Below are 21,634 nucleotides of genomic sequence, written 5' to 3'. Positions count from 1 at the left end.
GGAACGTGGAATTATGTACACTCATTTCCTCTGCATTCAGGGGAAAAGACGAAATAAACGAAGTAGCGAATCTTTTTTAAAACAGGGCAAACTTCTACCATTTTTGTGTTGTTTTAAAAATACCCATATGTACTTTTAGAGGTACTCTCTACTCACTGTATTTTAAAATGTGTGCATACATCTAATCCAGTGGTAGGAGAGCTGCGTAAGCCATACCCTTGGGAGATTCCCTCTAACCGGCAGACCGTTAGCCACTCTCAACAAAATGGAAATTTATTAGGAGGAAATTATCCTGGTGTCCTCTGAAAAACAGCATTTCTGATAAAAATCTTGTTGTCTGACAGCAGTCTAACAAGATACATTTGTTAACTGGTTTTGTTCCTTGGATTTATCTGTAATTTTAATTCTTCTGTTGCACTGCTGTGTATTTACGTTCTGAGGCAGACATGATCTATGTGTGCTCAGTGGAGACTGAGAAGTTGGGGGTGAGAGGGCACAGAAGTTTGGGGGAGAGCTAGTCATTTTTTTTCTTTTCCTCTGATTAAAGTAGAAAAAATATCCTTACATTTTTATTGAAGCTTGAATTTGTTAATAAATGTTGTGCCTCTTTGAATCTGTTACTATAGATTTCTATTACTACAGGAATATGTATAATTTATCATATAATTCTTCTTTTCTCCAGCTCTGTTGTCCTTAAATGTCACAGTACTGCACACAGGCCATACGAGTCACACCACATACTAGGTTTTTACTTTTTTTTTTTTCCCTAGAACACCATTAAATGTTTTCAAATGCTGAAAATAGCTTGAACACCCTTGAGTTGTTCAATTCCGCCTATCCTCACTGCAGCTCCGCTAAGGATGGGATTCAGGACCCTTCTCTCCAGCCTAATATTGTCTTGAGTCTCTGCCTCATGTCGGGCTCAGGCTGGAAGGTTTTCAGACAAGGAATGTGGATTTTTAATGAATGGTCCCCCCATCATTATGACTTGACAAAGTTAGTAGGTACGTAGTGCTCTGCTCTTGTAGAGCAGAAAGGACAGCAGGAAGATGGCAGATGGTCTTCTGTTGTTATATGGCCCACCAAAACTTAAGTGAACTGGTGATAACTAGCTTCTGAAAAATGCTTCTTCATCTGCCAAGCTAAGAGCCAGTTTAGATTGAAATTCTTTTTGTCAAACATTTCGGGGGAGTAGGAAGAAAGAAAGGGGTCACATGACAGTGCTGCCTTATCAAAACTTTTTTAATAGGATTGGATTCACCCTTGCTTTTGATAGAAACTCTCAGTTCAATAGTCAATTTCTCTTTTAAGTAAGAGAAAGAGATAGTACCACCCTGTGGTACTATATTGTACTATATAGTACCACCTATTGGTACTACAACCAATACCGTGGTGTAGGGAATATTCAGAGAAGGTCTGGGTCTGAACCATCAGGTTCAGAGCAGAAACTTTGCACCTCAGGCTTTTACGCTCAGGCAAAGGATTTGTCTACCTAGTCATTTCCCATGGTGATAGTCTTTCTACCTAACGTTTCCAAATGTTTCCTCCAACCTGGACTGGGGAAAAACATTATTTTTGTGAAACTTTAATAAATAGGAAAATAGTTTGTTTCTTGGCTCTACTTCTGAAAATCAAGGTATAGGTGTCTGAAGCACTGACAGTTCTCACTGTAGATAAAATCTGAAGGAGTAGCAAATGATCAACAGCTCAGGGAAATCAAACCCTAGGTATTTGAAGTTGGGCATCTAATCATTGAGGCACCCCAAACTTGACGAATTCACAAATTTTAGCCTTAATCTTGCTATGCTTCAGAGCCCATACACAAAAGAGAAGCACTTATGCTCTATTATCTAACAGGGAAGCTCATCAGTATTGCACGAGGTGCCTTCACTTGAGAGACATACTATACAGATGAAGTTCCTGGAAGAGCTCACGAGAAAATAGATGATTTCTTATTCAGTGCAGCTTTTGGATAAAGTGCAGTGAGTATTGTATGATAGGGCTGGCAAGGTTCATACATGGGCTGAGAGATACCCAGTTATGAATATGCTTTCTTGAGAACTTTCCCCTACAGAAGGAAACTCCTGAGTACTGATATCCAGCAATAGTAGAAAGGAGGTGGCCCCACAGGCTACCCCACAGGGATGTGGTCAGGCTTGCAGAGGTGCCCTGGAAATCTAAACTATGATCCCCCCATGTTTCTCTCAGGTTGCAGATCAAGTGGACCTTTTCTTAGCACACGTCTGCGACACCTTTCAAGGCCTGCTAGGGAAATTACTCTAGCTGTAATTTTACAGATTTGGTTTGGAACAAAGTGGTTTTGCTACCAGGAAGCTCATTTTTTCTAGAGCAGAATGAAAATGGAAAAACTTCAGAACTATTTTAATATATTTTTTCTATGTAATAATCTCTGTTTGACATAAAATGATGGTTTTTCTGATTAAGTATTGACAGTCATTACCTCTGAATGCAATTCTTTAAATACCAGGAAATGCCCAGTTAAAGCAGCTTCTGTAAGATACCTAACTCCTACACAGCATGCTAACCTATCACTTTGTTAGGGTCTGCACCTCCCCAGTGCTGTTACCACAGCTGACCTCATGCAGCAAAAATTGTATCCGCAAAAAAGTTTCTAAATACTATCCTGGCTTGTTCAAAGTTTAAAATTCTACTTTGAAAAGTAGAAATGCTATTTTCAAAACTGTTCTGCTTGTAGTTTCTATTCATTGTTTCCCTGGCAGAGCTGAAAAACTATTACAGCTGTGTTTTGGGTGGTCTATTGTATACCACTGTTGGTTTTGATTATTACATTCAACACCCTCTTGGTATGTGTTTCACTGTCCCACTGTCTCCACACAAATAAGGAGTGGTGCTGCCTCCACCCATTGTTTATACAATTTCTCTGTGGTTACAAAGTTGGAAACCTAACTTCTTTGCCCTCTTCTGCTTAAGAGGTTCACATGTCCATACACTGGCTCCTAGGAGTGTGCCCTAAACACTAGGTTATAGCTTAGTATTTAAGAGGGCATCGCTCTGCCCTTCCTTCAGGAGAAGTCCTGGAATCAAATGTGGAACATAGAAGAAGCAGCACGATACAACATCCAAGTGATAAATACAGCTGGCTGAGATAAGGGCACCAGGTTTCTGCTGGTTGACTCAGTGTTTTGTGCTGGATCATCAGATTAAAAAACCCCAAAACCCAAGGAGTATAGAAATATAGATATAGGCTAAGGTATTGCTGACCTGGTTTTTAAACACGCTCTTATAAAGACCTTCTAAACTCAATCAGGCAATACATAGTGCTTTTGCCTGGAATATACTGCTCAGTGTAATGGAGACTAACTTTCAATAATATGTGTTTAAATGTCTGCATCTGGACATTGCTCCAGAAGATGTGATTTATTAAAGGTTCACAACTTTCAGAACTCAAATATGAGTAGTTAAAATACAGACCACTGTCTGTAAGACACACACATCATTTGCTGCAGAAGATGGGCAAACAGAAGTGCTTCCTTGGACCCAGTATTGTGAAAATAAGTGATTGTGGGTGTAAAATGAGTGATTATCTGTATAAAATGGCAGTTGTAAATACAGTGTGTCTAAGCTGACCAGCAGAACACATCCCGTGCCATACAGCATCTAGCAAGGATCAGAGTAAACAAAAATTGCATTGTGGCCTGCCTTCTCCCGCTTTGCAATTATACAGCATTTGACCTTCTGCAGATGAAGCAGGACCTCATAGCCTAGCCATAAAAAACATCCTTTAGAAACCTGGACCTTGAAATGGGCTTAGGACAGCTGAGACACAGGTACCTGGAATAAAAAGTAACTGATGCCTTATGACAGTCAACAGAAAACTCTTTACTTTTTTCTTAAACTATGCGGTCTCATGTGGTTTTAATTACTTGATGTAAGTGTTCCCATTTTACATTGGTTCTCTTTGTCCAGTTTTCATCAAGAATAGGAAATCTGGAAAGGCAGGATCTTTAACTCAAATCATTATTCAGAACTTCAGATGTTTGTCTGAAACTCATCTGAGCTTTCTGCATGTGTGTCTCCAGGTTAGTTCTGGCAATACTGTTAAACAATCTTTTTTTGTATGTAAGATATTCAATCTGTGATTTAAGATGGAGTCATGGCAAACGTAAAAACAAAATAAAAATCCAGGATATTATTTGAGCATTAAGGGAACTAAATTTAAGATCAATATTCAAGTAGGAAAAATGTACAAGATGGGGCACAACAGCCCTTTATATCCTGAGAAAAAATCACTATGCTTTTGTATTCATGAGAAACAGAAGTCTGTAACCTGGCTTAACAGTAGAACAGGAGTTGGTTGAGCACCCAAATGGACATAACTCTGGGTTGAATGGGGATGACTACAAGCCACACAGATCATGTTGTGAACACCATTGCCTCCTCTCTTTCCTCTCACTATGTCCAAGTCTTGAATACATATTTCAAGGAACTGTGACCTGAGTTCAGATGATTGATCACAGTAACAGTAGAGTAAACTTTCAGTATATCTTCACATTGACAGTGAACCTGATATCAAACTTTAACCTGTAGCACTTTGCTTTCCTATAAAATAAAAATATTCTGTCCTAAATCACTGCCTTTTCAAAAACATAAACAAAACCAAAAAAGCAAACTCTTTTTGACTGGCTGCACTGATTTCCACATAATTCCAAGTTTCTTATCTCTCTGATTTCCCATGCACTCCCTCTTACCTTTCCTGATCTCCCACAAAAACCCTGGCAGAATATCAGCAGATCTGATAGTTTCTTCTGGGCTGACTGCCATTACCATATTTTATGTACTTCAGGGTTTCTGTGGGATTGATGACGCACAATACATCATTGGACTGCTGTGACCAAACAAGGTTTGTGTGCTGCAGCTTCCCCTAGCATTTTGCCAGAAGTGCTGAGACCTATCAAGGGGCTGCAGGAAGATGAGTAAATGTTGGTGAGGGATGGAGGAACAGTGTTGAAACAGAGTAGATGTTGGGTAGGAGGAGAGGTCTAAAAACAGTGGCAGGGGAAGAGTTAGTAGGTGTTTCAGAAATATCTGAAATTGAAGGGAAGATAGAAATATTCTGGTTCAGGATAAGATGTAAGGAATGGGCTATTAGGGGGAAATGAAAATTGGGAATTGAATAGAATGGAAGGAAAAGAAAAAGGTGAGTTTGGATTGGGAGAATGATGACTGCAGGGCAGGATGATGGTGAAGAGGAAGCTTCATTATGATTTAATAAAATAAGCCTTTGGCTGAACTTAACTATACTTTCCAGCTTTTGTGAAATAGCCTGTCCTTAACTGCAGTCCATTGCTGTACGAGGTTATTAGTGTTAACCAATGTATGATGAGGATTACATCTACAGTGCAGGACAGGTGCATTCCAGGATCCCATGGGTGAGCCTTGCATTGATGTCCTAACCCTGTGTTGGGAAAACAACTGGGTGTGCTGTCTGTCCCTTTACCTCACTTCCAGCAGACGAAGACCTGGCTGCATGAACTGCCATGTATGACTTTAAAGACATCAATTTGGGCAGCTGGGCCAACAGTGCCACAAGACACACTGGAGAGTGTGTCATCTGCCTTGAGATGCACTGCCAGATTCCACTGATATGATGCTCTTACAATATGTGTAGGAATGGCAGAATATGATTTGAGCACAATATGGCTATGGAAATGCCATTCTGAAATTAGCAATAAATGATGTCAAGCTGTATGCATGATATATGCTCCCGGTTTCTTACAGGAAACATCACTAACGTAAATTTTAGGTTGTTAAACTTCATTTAGCACCATCATATACTGTAAAAATCTAAGAAATACTAGTACAGTCACTCAGCTCACTATCCCAGTCTCCCACCTCAGTCTCACCTCTTGCCTCTTCATCTCAGTGAGCACTCTCTTTGAAGAATGGTTGTGGGAGATGCATGAAGAAGCAAAATACATGCAAATAAAAATTTTGGAAGAGGAGGCAGAGGGTTCTCTCCTTTTTATATTATGGCCTCATTGCCTCACTGAGACTCTAAGGACAAGTGTAATCTATGTCTTTGTAAAAGCTTGCATTTTCCCTAAAGTGGTAGGTGCCTGCTTTTGCTTTAGACAAGAAATACTGTAAGATTTTCCCAGTGTGACTCAATTTGATTGTTTTGAATCAAGGAAATTAATGTGAATTTGAATTTTAGAGTTTCCAAAGTGGCAAAGGCTTTAAAATTGTGCCATAGTGAATATATTTACAAAGAAGACCTTCTGGGAAGTGTGAAAGAGGTAACAGCAATAAACATACAGAAATTAGTCTGGAAAAGTTTTCAACAAGGGAACTTTATTTTAAAATGTTTCTTTTTTACCAGTTAATAAAAATGAAGCTTAAGTATGCAATACTTAAAAAAACTATTATTGTCTTTGACTTATTTGCAATCAGATGTGCTCCCTGAAACTACTTAGAAAAGCCTGAGCTGCAAAATGGAGGTGTGACTGCAGACCATATACAAACCACCTGCCACCTAACTTGCACAGGGAATGGTAGCAGCAAGGAGACAACCTATGGACATGTCCCTCCATAAACTTGACTATACATACTGATCATGTACTCATCCTGACACCCCCATCCCATTGTGCTTTTTTATTAGTCTACTAAAAAGCTGTGAGACTAGATATGGCTGGCAACACTTTGGTCTGTTCCATTATGCAAAGTTCTGAAAATCTAAACTTAGTTCATCAAAATGTGAAATGATTGGATTTAAATGGGGTTTTTTAATAGCAAATTTCAGTGTAGATTTAACTGAAGGCATGCAAACACATATGTTATTTTAATCTCTACATAGCACATATTACTAACTAGGGTGCAATTGCATGTATATACATGAAATACAAAGGTTGTATGAAGACTTAAGAAAATTTTCAGTGCTCATACTGTTAACGTAAAATAGCCCTGTAACTGTCCTTATATTCATAATTCTTCAGCTGACTTTATGCCCCTTCTCACACACTTTCATTCATCTTTCCCCACAAATCTTAAGATTTTAAGTTTAAAAATACAAAAACCTAGAATGTTGTGAGTTAGAATGCCTGAACTTGGTCTGAAATTTCATATCACATTAAGGATGAGGTGGTTTTAAAATAATTGGCCTTGTTGTGCTACCCTTTCTAGCTAAGACACAGTAAAGTTTGACTGCAAGTCCTGTGGTAATTTTACTTGCTTTTTTGCTTTTGCAAATTAACACAAATGTCTTGCTGTTTAATTTAAAGCCTCTTATGTTCCCTCCAAAATTTCTATCTTTATTGGATTCACATCTGTAGTTTTATTTAATGTGAACCAGATGTTGAAATCAAGGCAGTATTTATTAGGACGCTTGCACTGAAGAAGGCTTGCTACAGACAACGTGTTGTGCCAGTTCTCTGGGTACAGTGTCAGGCAGAAATAAAGTATGCTGGAGGTTTCTTCTGTTTCTCTAATTAGAAACAAAGCTTTCTAATCAATAACCTTCAAACTTCACAGCGAAGAGATACGGACAAATGTATGTAGAATTCCACAAGCTGTTGCACTTCATACACAAAACATTATGCTGTTGTTAAAACTGCAGGTTGTTAATACACCAGTATAAATGGGCGCGCATGGCTGCAGAATCCGTGCAGTGGGACAATGCTGGGAAGACAACAGGCAGCAGAGAGCAGAATGCACTCTTAGAATCAAAAATCAAAGCTAGCAATGAGAGCAGAAGCTGGGAGATGCAGCTGCTGCCATTGAGCAGCTGGTTGGTGGTGTCCTCTCTCCAGGAGAGGCAGCAGCTCCTGATGTGGGCTGAGTTACAAGTCAGAGAGGGAGCTCAGATCTGCTGCTTCTCCAGAGATGTCAGCATCTTTCCATGCTCTCTGCAATATGTGCATGTCAGACATGTCTAAGATGTGTCTGGTGTGTTTTAAATACTGAATTAGATACATGGTTACTTTTTTGGTCACTGTTTGAGTATAGCTCACTGAGTATCATGCCTGGAAGGTGAGATGTAGAAGGAACTGAATCTATGACATAGAAGAGAAAAAGATTTATTCAGTATATATTTTGCTTAGACTATTTTTCTGTGCAAAATCATTATTCACTAAAAGGAAAGGCACAGCCAGTCTTTCACCCTCATGAGCTGGAACATTTTGCTCTTGCAGCATAATCAGATTTTCCAAGCAAAACTCCTGGTTATTTCAGTCACATTTATGCAGCCGTACAAGGCCTTGGCAAAATGCAAGCACTACAGAGCATGGTAACATTTCAAAATATAAAATTTAAATCAATAACGTATACTTAAATTTTAAAGGCCAAATTAAAAAAATATATTGTGTCTACAAAATATGCATACAGGTAACTGACCACATTTTTCATGTATTGAGTGTACAGTCTACAACAGTGTACAGAGTACCCGCAACAGTGATACCCAGAATCTCAATGGATCATATTCAGCACACTTTCATTTCTTGGCAAGTTTTCATTGTGTTTTGCAAGTGCAAATGTTTAAGCTTAAGATCAAATCTTTATATAGAATGGAGAAAGAGTTAGAATAATGAAATAAAAGACTCTAGAAAAATCTGTGTAGGAAATAATATTTTCCAACATACTTTTCTTTCCACTATTGGTTGGGACTTGGTGTTAAAATAATTGAATAAATAAAACAGTGGCACTGCATGTTTTGTAGTAAGGCATAACTGCTGGTTCAAAGCAACTAGGTGAATGCAGTATAGGCTTGATGGCAACTTGTCTCAGTTAAATGATAAAGGCCTAATTACAAGATCCAAATTGCTGTCAGATTGATACCACCTTGGTACCAGGCACAGAATTTCTCTGTGCATCATTCCCTTTCACATCAGTTCTCCTGTCTGTCCATCACTTGTTCTGCTTAGTGCGTGTGTCTGCGCTGGGCAAGATCCAAATACAAATCCGTAAACCGTAACTTCCAGAAGTATAACTACATTTCTGCCACTGACTTTCTCAGTCATTCCTCTCTCCCTTACCTTCCCCACCTGTAAAATGGGGAGAGAGACCCATATGCAAGAAGTTGCACAGTTTGTCATAGTGCTAATCACCACAGTGTCTCTATGAATGTTTATAAAGTGCTTTGAAGATGAAAATTGCCAAAGAAGTGCTAGGGATGATTATTATAAGTTAATGAATAAATTTCAACATGTGTTTGATTGCCAGGTAATTCAGAAGGGAATCACCAACCCCTTCCTCTCTTCGAAGAAGAAAAGTTGACAGTCAGCTAGTTGCTAATTAGCACTCAACTGAAATGCCTCCAAAGCTGAGTGCTCCCAGTTGAGTCCTTTAAAAAGTAAGCTTTCAACTAATTGAAATATGCTAAAAGTTGAGCAGTGGGTGAGGTGTGTAACAGGTAAATCAGTATGGTGGAGTTGAGTATGTAGAAGCAATATTAAGCTTTTCCAGGTAGGGACTAGAACTTCTCGGGGAAACTCTAGCCAAAATGAGCATTTCTTTTTCATATCCACACATCTGTTCCCTTTCTGAGGCCCAGTTTGTAATCTGTCACAGGCGGGCTATACTGCCATATATTTCTGAGGGCAAGTTAGGGAGGAAGGGTTTCTTTAAAGATTGTGTTGAAGTCTGGTGTTGCTTATTTCTTACTATATTGAGGGGTGGTTATAATGATTCTTGCTTTGGAGTGAGATAGACTTAAGAAATTTTGAATAACACATTGTGTAATATGTTAGAGCTGAGTGACTGTGCCACCTGCACTTAATTCATATTTAGCTTGTCTGTAAGGGAAACTAGTGTATCAGAAAGGAGCTCGGACTCTTCATGTCCCTACCTCTCTGCTGGCCTGTCTGATTTTTCGCTGGAGGGTCAGTCTCCCAGACCATAGTCTGCTCCTGTAGCGTCCCCCACTACTTCTTTGGATTTTTTTTTTTGGCTGGCTGCCAGTGCTATAAACCACAGTACTGTCTTCTCTGCTGCTGAAGGCTGTTTTCTTCCTCAGCCACTGGGAGATGGCTGCAAGAGGCAAATGACAGGAATTTCATCCCTTTCTTTTCCCTGCTTGACTGCTCTGGATTCACCACTCTCAGCATCAGCTCTTCAAGCTTTCTTCAGGGAAAATACACTCAGCTAAACTTGTTGAGCACTTTGGGTGAAGAATCTCAGTTGCTTCAAACAGCACTTACCAACATCAGTCTCCGTGATAATCCACCCCAAACTTCAGCAGCATATATAGAGGCAAGAGGGAAAAAAAAACCGAACACATGTACGGTGAGAAAGTACCAAGGCAGATACTTAGAAATGATTCATGGAAAAGGAACTCTGTACTCAGAGAGGGACTATGGGCTGGGATGGATGATATGAAGGAAAATGGGAAAAATGGAGTGAACATGGAAACAAGGAGGAGATGGAACAAAACAAGACAGAAGTGTTCTTAAGGCTGCCAGATGCTGGAAAGCAGCCTTTGTGGTGTCCTCAGAGATACAGCAAAACCAAGGTATATAAAATCTCTTTGGTGTTTTACGGTCTGGAAGATCATAGATTCATAGAATGGTTTGGGTTGGAAGGGACCTTAAAGATCATCTTGCTCCAACCCCCCTGCCATGGGCAGAGACACTAGACCAGGTTGCTCAAAGCCCTGTCCAGCCTGGCCTTGAACACTTCCAGGGACGTGGGCATCCACAACCTCTCTGGGCAATGTCTCTGTCTCACCACCCTCACAGTAAAGAATTTCTTCTTTCTATGTAATCTAAATCTATCCTCTCTTAGTTTAAAATCATTACCCCTCAACCTATCACTACCCTCCCTGATCAAGAGTCCCTCCCCATCTTTCCTGTAGCCCCCTTTAAGTACTGGAAGGCTGCTATAAGGTCTCCCCAGAGCCTTCTCTTCTCTAGGCTGAACAACCCCAACTCTCTCAGCCTGTCCTCATAAGGGAGGTGCTTCAGCCCCCTGATCATCTTCGTGGCCCTCCTTTGGACCTGCTTGAGCATGTCCATGTCCTTCTTATGTTGGTGCCCCCAAAGCTGGACACAGTACTCCAGGTGGGGTCTTATGAGAGCAGAGTAGAGGGGAAGAATCACCTCCCTCAACCTGCTGGCCACACTTCTCTTGATGCAGCCCAGGGTATGCTTGGCTTTCTGGGCTGTGAGCGCACATTGCTGGCTCATAGTCAGTTTTCCATCCACTAATACTCCCAAGTCCTTCTCCTCAGGGCTGCTCTCAATCCACTCATTGCCCAGCCTGTGTTTGTGCTTGGGATTGCCCTGACCCATGTGCAGGACCTTGTACTTGGCCTTGTTGAACTTCATGAGGTTTGCATGAGCCACATCTCAAGCCTGTCCAGGTCCCTCTGGATGGCACATCCCTTCCCTCCAGCGTGTCGACCGCACCACATAGCTTGGTGTTGTTAGTGAACTTGCTGAGGGTGCACTCAATCCCACTGACCATGTCATCAACAAAGATGTTAAACAGCGTTGGTCCCAATACTAACCCCTGAGGAATGATCTGGTTCTGTCAATGGGAAGCTGTTCTTTGGTATCCTGAAGCTATTGCAGCCCAGGGAACCTCCCCTGGAGGTCAAGGGCTGGATATTTCACACTTCGGACCTCCGCCTCTCCTCCCAGCACTTCATGGAGCTATTTGCCTTGACAGGAGCCCTCTCTGGCATGGTCGTGATGTACTTTGTAGTTACAGTGCCCAGGTGTGATGCAGGGTAGATGGAGGCCTCCCAGATATACTGTCCACTCAGAGTGCCACATTGACAGCACACTGAGGAGCAAAATGAAGCCTCTAGGGCTTAAAGCATAAGTCTCTTGTGAGCTGAAGAGCCAGACTCTGCAGCTGAGAGCTTCTACAGACCAGTATACCCTCTGCATTAGGTACAAAGGGAGGACTCTTAAAACACACTGAACACTGGCTTACCATACCTTAATTGGAGAGATGGTAAGTCAGTTTGTCTGCTATATCTTGGTATGAGGCCCATCACTGTAACACCAAGATATGACTTGCACCACTGAGTTTGTCTCATGTTTTCTTCCCCAGCTCTGTCTGCTGCAGGTGCTGTGCATATACTGTATGGGTAAAGCAAACAGACTGCCTGGTCAGAGATGGGCAGGCTCCTCAAAGACTGCATTCAACTGAGCATTTATAAAGTCCCAAGACAAAATTTAATATCCATTTTGATTGTGGACAAAGATGTTGTGTACACTGCAGAACTAAAAAATATTTAAAACCCCTTTTGTGTTATCATCTATTCAGAGGTACTTCTAGCATCATTGGTGAGTGCTGGAGCTGTAACTCTAATTTACTAGCATTAAATAGCTGAAGAGAATTCTTTGAATTGTCATATGTATTGAATTATCATTATAAGTAATTTATGCAAGGTAGATTTGAGTTTGCAAAAAGCCTGAAGCATTTAAAAGATGTGAACCCTTCTTGCTGCACTGTAAACTCTGAAATACAGTAGTTTTGGTGGGCCCCACTTACAGATTTCTTAAAAACCTTCCTGATAAAAGTAATCATGTCATTTATTAGTGACAGAAAAGGACAATTATCATGACCAGAAAAAAAAAACAGTGTACATGGAAAAAGCCTGAAAGTGTATACTGGGCCCAGCAAATATGTTTAACAATGGATTAAACAGATTTATTTAGTTTCCTGTCCACAAATTGTCTGTGAAAGGACAGTGTTTTCCAGAATATGTTTTTTATTTCAATATATTAATATTTAATGCAAACAAACTACAGCTTCTAGATTTCTCATAAATTGCAAGCATCTGGTACACTCTATTCTATAGCTGTAGAAATTAATGGCAGTATTCAGTTCTGAAACCTGTCAAAATCCTCTGTTTGAGCTCAGTAACTGAGTGCATATTACAGATGATGGGGTACTGCTGGCGGTTCTTCATTGTGCATCCCAACTTTTGATAAGCAAACTTCATTTAGTCACTCATGAGCATCCACAGGAAAACGGTTTTGTTGTTTTACCTGATGTCACCCCATGAAAAGTGTTCAATGCTATCTAGCTTTTGTATAAACAAAGGACAGTTTGAAAAGGTAGTTTTGTAATTTTTTTTCCAAAAACTTTTACTTGAATATTCTGAAGAAATCTCATTTCAAGTACCTCTAATTTTTAGCTCTTCATTTGCTGTGTATCTTGAACTAAGATCAGTCTCTCCTTTCCTGTCTTTTCAACAGCTACAAACCACCTTAAGTGTATTCTTGTAAACCTGATTACTGACAGAGACTGAACAGTCAACACACACTGGGGATAAATAGAGCAATTACACCTATTTACAGCTATATCTCTTCTCTGCATTATTATTATTACTGAGTGGTTATTAAAAATAGTGCAGCCTTCAGAGCTGCTTCGATTGTCAGCTTGGCAAAGCGAGGACCATGCCTCGGTTGCACGTGGTGCCTTTGGCAGCGCTGTGTTACGGGGTTGTCGATGGTGCTCGGTGGCGTGGCAGTGGGCAGCATGGGTCCCTCGCGGTGCAGGCTGTGCAGGACTCCCTGTGCCAGGGGCTCCAGTAATAGCTGCAATGAGAAGGCAGCACCTGCCTGTGTGTGACAGCATAAACAGCAGAGACAGACAAACAAACCGCTCTGGATCATCCCTTCTTGCTCCTGCTCGTGTCCTGGAGGAAGTTTCTGCTGTTGATTTTTGGTCTTTCTATCACAGCACATCTCAGCTACTTGTAGGCACTGTGGTTTTCACGCTGGTGGGTGCAGGTCTTCTGCTCCACGAAATCCATGCTTCCCCCTGTAATGAAGGGAAAGTGTCCTCCAGAGCTGTCTGAAGCGGAGTCCTTGATTTACGTAGGCCCTTCTGTTTCTGCCCAGGAGAGGGCAATCGGGCACCCAGACGTCAGGCAGCTCAGCACACCATGTCTTGAAGCTGCTTCGGGTGTTGGGGGCCTGTGTGGTTAGTGCCTGGCCAGAGGGACGCGAAACGCGGCTTTGTCTCCGCTGGTGGGGTCTGACAGCACACTTCCACCCAGATCCCCTTCCTCAGCTGGGAATTGTGGGCCCACATCCCGGTGCCTCTTTCTTTCATGCCTGGGTGCAGCACCCACGTCAGGGCTGGTGAGCCTAGGCGGTGGGGAAGTTTGAGGCCTGGGTGACCGAGGTGGTGTCACAGTCCTTGTCTGGGCTCTGAGTGGTGGGGTAAGGCTCTCGGCTTTGAGGCACAGCAGTATTCACATGTGCACACACCCATGTAAACGCAACTCCATACACACTGTTTTCTCATCCGTTTGTAGCTGTGCATATGCAGGCACAGGAATATATTCATTTTCAGATATGGGAAGACTAACTAGTCTCTTCCTCTTGTTTTCCTCCACCTCTTTTTCCCTCTGCTCACATTAAACTCGTTTTCTAGATTAAGGAATTTATTGATTGACCTAAATCTTGGGCCAGAAGTTTGCCTTTGACCCCAGAGCCGCTTTGGGTAGTGGCTTGATGCCAGTGGTGGGGGGGGGTGTTTGGAGCAGCCCAGGCAGCAGGGCTGGCTGCACGCCCCCTAACCGGCATTCCCAGAGAGCACACGAAACTTTAAAGGCAGCAGATCCAAGTGGGAATCGAGATGACACTGTCAGGATCCCTGTAACTTTATTTTCCTTTGATTCTGCCTTCTGTTTTACTGTAGTGCGCATCACACTGGTCTAGATGATAAGAGGCAACTGGAAGTGCTGCTGGAGCCTGTAATTAGCAGGTTCCTACCCTGGGACTTGCTTCTTGCCGGTGGGCTGGAGGTGTGCGATAATTTGCCAGTTAATCAATGGGAATTATTAAAATATCACTGCATATTTTTGCTTTACACTAGACCCGTACACAGAAGCTCTTACATGGGGTGTGGGGGGAGTATCTGGGGTTCCTAATCATGAAACCAAATCCTATTGCTCATTCATTTTCAGTACTCCGAGTTTGTATCTTTTTTTTCTATTTTCATGCAGCCTCTTCCTTTCCCCCCACCCCAGTCAAAATGAAAAATATTATCACCATGTTTAACTTCTTTGAAACAGTGAATTTTAGCCTAGTCGAAAAGTCCTTAAAACAGACACAGTTTGCAAGCTATGCAAAATTCTACCATTTTAATTACAAAAAGCAGTGTGTCCCTTCTTCGGCAAATATGTTTTATTTTGGATTTGCTTTGTAAACAAAGTAAAATCCACAGTTTAGTGGGTTGATTTTTTTTTTCCACATTTATTTAAATAGGTGGTAGTTCAGCCATAAAAATTGTTCACATTAGTGTTGTAACTGTAATTTTCCTGGTCATTTTGATTTTAGGCTTTAAGGTAGCCTTGCTGGGATCTGTTAAGAGCACAAGGAAGTTTTATGCTAGGTACGCAGGCATGCTATGGGCTTCTGTGTGGCCAGTGAACCCCTGCTATTTATTAAACTCAGCACCTCCTGTGATGGTACTGGAGCGACAGTGTAGCGTTGCTGCATAGCTGGGGAGCATTTAAAGAGAGAAGTGAAATACCCCATGTATTATCTATTGGCTCTGTGTTTAGTGACAGAAGCTGTGGGAAGTCTATAAAACAGCTCAATACGTCACTTCTTATGGAAACTGTTATTCCACAAGCGCGTACAGAAATAGTTTTGCTAAACAGCGACTGGTATGTCAAAGATAAATTGTGATCCCAATCAGTGGTCACTAGAATAAAACGATGCACTTTTGTATTTTATCCTGAAAAGAAAACTCAGATTTTATAGATTTAGCCAAGTGCCAGTGAAACTGGAATTTTTCAAATCGGTCTTAAAATATTCCTACGTCCAGTCAGAGTCGAATGAATTTTTTGGCAATGGATGAAGGCATATCGTGCTCAAATATTTTTTGGGATTATTGCATAAATTTAGAAAAGGTAATGGCGTGTGCCTTGATTTCCCCATCTGTGAAATGGGTGATCCCGCAGTGTTCCTGTGAAGCACCCCGGCTGAGAACTGCTGTGACTGCAGCTGATTGTTATTCTCTTAATCATATTAGTTAACTAAATCTGTTCCTAGAGTGGTTCCATTTGCTTGAATGAATTTACATGAGAGATTAATTCAGTGCTGTTTATTGTTGTTTTTACATTTATTCAGTACTGTAAATAATGCCTGATACTTTACAGCTGTGTATAAAGACACAGTCTGTGCTTCAAGGGCTTTTTTGTACAGGTAATTTGAAGGCTCTCTTAAACCTTGCACTTTCCCATGGAGCGGATGAGCCCATTTTGTTTCCTCTATATTTTGAGGACTTTTTGTTCACGTGGTATCCACTCCCAGCACTTTCCTGCAAGTATGATTCAACAGATAAAGTTCATCCTTCACCTCCACAGGGTGATTAGCTCCCCTTTGCCCTCCCCTCCTCCCTCGGACCCCCCTCCACCCCCCCGGGTTCAGATATCTTTCCTTTGCAACGCACTCTAACCGCTGCTGGATTTATGCACAGCAATGATCCCGAAAATAGGGACCCGGCTCCTACCTAGCTGCCGCCGCCTTTAAGCCGGATAGCTGCTTTTAAAACGATCCGTTCGTTTATTCGCAACCCCGCCGAATGGGACTGCCAGCAGTTGTTCGGGGTCTCGTTCTCCCACCCGGCTCTTTGTGTTTTTACATTTTTCCGGGAGGTTTCTGATATTAGCATTTGCCTGCTCTCCATTGTGTGAAGTGTGGTGTATGGAGGTTATGTCTTTGTGCAGGCTCCCCGTCCCCGGCCATCCCGCCTCCGGGGCGGCAGCAGGGCCCCCCTCCCTCCCCGTCCCCCCAAACTGTTGACGTGCGGCGCGACAGCACACCCCCCCGCCCCCCCCCCCGGGCCACCGCCGGGGTGGCGAGGGCTGCCGAAGCCTCGGTAGCCCAGCACGGCCACTTGGAGCTGGCAGAGCTGCGCTGAAGGGAGCCGTCTCGGCGCGGGTGAATCACCAGCTGCAAGCGGCGGGGATTGTCGTGGCCTGTGTTTATGTATTTTGTAGTAATCACATTTCTGACATTACCCAAGCGTGCTCCTCGCAGAGGGTGATTGGCTCAGGCAGCTTTTAAACCACCTATATGCTAACAAGCCTTGCTGCCAGGTTCCTGAGGGGTCCTGGCTGGGAAAAATTAAACCCAAACCTTAGACCTCTGTCAGGCGGAGGGGAAAATTATATTTTTGAACTAGTCTACAGCGTGGACAGGAAATGACCCCTCCAGCAACTGCTGCTTTAAAAAGGAGCGGTGGTGCCTGAAGCTCTCCAGCCTCCCTCTCTCTGGAGCCTGTGCGCTCCCGCTCCCGCTCCCTCTCCCCCCCCGGCTCCTGCTATAGAGGGCTCCCACAGCACTTCCCAGCCAGTGCGTGCAGCCTGGATGTGTGTGTGTGTGCGCGCTGCTACTTTGTACTGTGAAGAACACACAGCCCATGTGCTCTGTATGGATGTTGATGATACTCTGTGTAGCTTGAATCTCTGCAAGCAGGCAAGATGTCCAGCACACCACATGACCCTTTCTATTCTTCTCCTTTTGGCCCATTTTATAGGAGACACACACCATACATGGTGCAACCAGAGTACCGAATATATGAAATGAACAAGAGGCTGCAGTCGCGGACGGAGGTAAGTCCCTCAGCCTTGTTTTCCTGTGCATGGACCGTGGTAGGTTTCAGCCCGAATTCCAGCTGAAGCGTCCCACTAGACAGTACAGTATATGCAGGCACGAACCCTAATTAATTTAGTAGTTTAATTGGGTAATCCCTCATTATGTTTCCACGCAGAGCAACTCTTGGAGGAGATACCAGCTTAGGCTGAAATCTTGAAATTACAGTACAGCACTTCAGGATTGATTATAATGCTGGTCTCAGGAAAATTCTTTGCCTTACTGTGTTGTTTGCTCAGGATCTGTCCTGCTGGCATTTGCAGCTATAATATTGCCAGGTATCGCTTGAGCTTTTGCAACAAAACTAATTCAGAAATGTTGCAGGTTTAGGTGAAGAGACGAACATTTCTCTGGTTTTGTTTTGTAAACTCGTTAAAATTAAAAATGAATGATAACAGAAAACAGGAGCAGAGTTTTAAAAACTTATTCCTAGGCTGCACTTAAAGAACACATGTTCAGGACGACTGACAAGAGAAATTCGTGTTTACATTTAGAATGCAATTGCTTTTAGCCAGAGAGATGATCGGTTCATGACTTCATCATATAGCTGTCAAAAGTACCCAATAATGTAAACTACATTCACTGTTGGTTATGCTTTGTATAATCTGTTAGTGGTTTATACACCGTGGCTTCTAAATCCAGATCAACCGCCACAAAGAATATGCTGAATGGGAAGGGGAAATACTTTTGTCACTTAAAGAAAAAAAAAAAAATAGTGGAGGCTGCATCTTGTTATTTACGTGGTTAAATAAAGCACACTTTTTAGTCTGTTGAAGTGAAAAGTGTATGGACTGAATCAGGCTGCATTTTTGTCCATGTGTCTGTGTTTGTGCAGCAAACATTCTTGGTGCTGCAATTTTTCATAGTAGTTTACTAGTCGTGTCCTGAAAACACTTTTAAAAAGTACTAATCTTTTATAGTGAATGGGTTTATATAGAGGCAAATATCTGCCAAATTCGTGCCATGAAGCATGGTAAAGGATCTCAGATTGGTCTGTTTGTTGTAATTCTTTCAGAGAACATGAGGTTATCATAAAATAAAACACACATGTCTGAATTGTCAGCTAAGCCATGGAGAATCTGTGACGTTTAATGTATATGATACAGCTAACGAGATGTGACCTGCTTTCTGATTGGGTAACCGCTACGGGGTAACTGCATTTCTAACACTGTTACCACTGCTAGTCTTAAAACATTACTGTGGAGTAATTGGTAAATACACTTAGTGCTGACTGAAAACTCCAAGCAGCTCATTGCTTCCAAAATCATGGCAACTGTTTGTCAGTTTTGCCCCAAGTTCTTGGCTGCGGAGGGTCACTGCCATTTAGATAGAATGAGGGGTCTTGGGGGATTTATTTGCTACTGTTTATTTGTCAGTGTCTTGCAACTCTGTTCCTTACATTCCTGTACATATTAATGTAATAATTTCTAGACTTTTTCAGGCCAAAAGAACATATATATATCATTAAGTGGTTCAGTGTTTTATATACAAGCTGTTCTGAAAAGCTGTCAGTGCTCATTTAGCCTTTTTACATATCTAGTGGTACTTTTAATAATTGACCAGTTTCTGATTGCAGCTCCTTTACAAATGTTACACTAGAAAAGTTTTTGAGGGACTTCTGAAACAACTTCCCCCTCCTTCATTGCTGAGGTGTGCTAGGTTAGACTTCAGTGCATTTAATTGCAGTTTTTGCTGTGCACATTCACATGGATTGTTGTGGGCAAAAAGCAATAATCTACTCTTCCTTGCTAGTACTGCCATAGGTTTCAGCAGCATTTTACTTTGACAGTGCTTAGTTAATGAAGGCCTTATGCTCCAGCATTTCTTTTATTTGCTCAGAGTAAAAATACTTTTGCCTTGTGATTGTTCCGTGTGTGCATTCTGGTTCTCTGTTTTTTAATTTCTGAGCTCTGTGCTGTGAGCATTGTTTGTTGAAATGTATTTTCTTGCTAGCTTCATCTCATTCATTCTCCAATTAAAACGCCTTCCCTAATAAAAAAAAAAAAATATATATATATATATATACACTAGTTTCTTGGGACACTTACAGTGACTAGGTGTGGCCAGCCTGCAAAGAATCATGCTGACTTCTGGGGCAGGTTGGGAGTTGAAGTTTCACATTAATTTTACACACTTCCAAGCATGTTTGGGATTGGTAGCTGAAAGCTTCTGGAGCCTGTATAACTAGCTCTGAATTTTTTGAATCTGGACCGATGGAGCCCTGTATGTCATGGAAGGAATGTGCTTGTGCTGTGGGTGATACAGGCTTACTGCATAAACGTTTCTCTCAGGCAGTCTTTGGCATAATGTAGGCACTGGTCTCTGAAGGAGGTTGCTTGTACTCTGTGAGCCCCAGGGGGTAGGTGAGCACAAGCAAAGCAGCTTAAGGGGAAAGGAATTACAAAGAAACTCTCTAAAAGACTGGGGGTAGCAAGCTGGCTGATTCCACTTGGACCCAACTTCTGGAGAGAGACGGTGGCAAGTGAGAATGCATTAAAAAATGGGAGCCTACAGCTCTTATCCCAAATACATCTTTGGAGAGCTTTTGGGATTTTACTGTTTTCCTACAAAATAAAAATGTTCTTAATCCTTTAGAGTCAGATTCTCTGCTGTCCCTTGCAGTGGTGGAAGTTCCAAGGCAGAGCAAAACAGTCAAAATTTCATTAAGTTGTGCAGAGGATGGACAGAGAGCCTATGAAAGAAGTATCTGTATGTCATGTCTATCTGTTTTCTCCCCTCCATCTGTAGAGCCCACCTTTGTAGTGAATTCCTGTAGCTGCTCTCCAGAACTTGCAGGTAGGTGAGAAATGATTCAAAAAAAAGCAATGGGCTGGTAGAGAATCCCATTAGGGAATCTACCGGTAAATGCCATTTTTACTCCCAGCAGCAGGGTCTATGGTATGTTGGGGGAGGTAGAAGTGTCCTCACAGTGGCTCGGTGCTTGGAGACCCTCCCTGAGAAATCCACTGCTTCCACTCTGGTTTGTGTCAGCATTGGGTAGAAGGGAATAATAGTCGGTGTGAAGGATGTGCTCAGTGTATTAAGCAGACAAAGTACAGAGTGATAAAGAAAGGTCATTTAGATGCAGCATGGCTATCTTTGTTGTTCTTGTTTTCTTAGGAAGAAATGGTAGTCATGAAAGTAAAGAGTTAGCAACTCTAGCCTGTGCTAGATGTGCAAACTTTTGCTCTCCAAACTTCTTACAACTTTATGGGCTCCTCAGGCAGAACCTACAACTGCCTTTTTAAATTCAGGGTCAGTCTTAGGCAAAGAATTCCAATCACACCCAGGCAGGGGGGTGGTTTTATGATGTAAGTACTGGCAAAAGTCCACCACCTAGCCAATTCTTATTTGATCTAAAGTAAATTAGGGAGTCTGAGTTACTAACTAGTGTACAGGAACACCTTACCTTCCTTAAAAGTTGTTCAAAGAAATCTAATCTGGTAATACTTTTTTTCTAAATGGAAATTAATATGTGCTTTCCTAATAATACTTTGGGAGCATCTAGTGCCATTTTGTAATGCATCAACAATCCTGATTTAAAGAAGTAAAATGAATATTTAAATGTTTAATAATCTCTGGCAGATATAAAGATAAATCTTATTTACTTCTATCATAGCTGATTAACTTTCTGGTTAACCAAAACGCAGCTGTTTCCTTGCTCTGTGTGTGGTTTTAAGGATTTCATTACTGTTCATGCAAACTCAGTTTATCTTAATATTTTTATATCTGTGTTAGTTTAACATTTAACAATCCTGTTGTGGCCTAATCAGCAGTTTCTAAAGTTCTAGGTAGCAATACACAGGATAGGTAAATTAGCTTAAATATTTTCTCTGTTTTTCATAAAACTCGATGTTTAAAAAAAAGCCTCTTTTCCTCTTTGATGTTGTAAATCCTTTTTTGTTCTAATTTTTAATCATTTGAAATTGCTCATACTTAAAAGAAAACAAAAGGTGATTATATCTTGTATGTAATTATTTTTCGGTAACATTACAGTGCGTTGTGGATAGATCACTTAAAGTTGCTGACAG

General features: G+C 41.6%; 1 protein-coding gene across 12 annotated transcripts in view; it reads left to right on the top strand.

Moving 5' to 3' along the window:
• The window catches only part of LDB2 (LIM domain binding 2), a 378,161-nt gene that overhangs the window by 140,893 nt on the left and 215,634 nt on the right, over positions 1–21,634 (top strand). For 2 of the 12 annotated variants that reach the window (XM_074865854.1, XM_074865852.1), the window contains exon 1: positions 17,107–17,563. In XM_074865854.1, the coding sequence (XP_074721955.1) occupies positions 17,432–17,563 (132 nt within the window). In that variant the 5' untranslated portion in view covers positions 17,107–17,431. Of the gene's footprint in view, positions 1–17,103; positions 17,564–21,634 lie in introns of those variants that run through there. The other 10 variants (XM_074865856.1, XM_074865857.1, XM_074865848.1 and 7 more) reach the window with 7 other exon arrangements.

The sequence above is a fragment of the Strix uralensis genome, chromosome 4 (genome assembly GCF_047716275.1).
Source record: "Strix uralensis isolate ZFMK-TIS-50842 chromosome 4, bStrUra1, whole genome shotgun sequence".
NCBI lineage: Eukaryota > Metazoa > Chordata > Aves > Strigiformes > Strigidae > Strix > Strix uralensis.
Note: the sequence above shows the minus strand (reverse complement) of the source record. Positions and strands in the feature narration are given on the sequence as shown.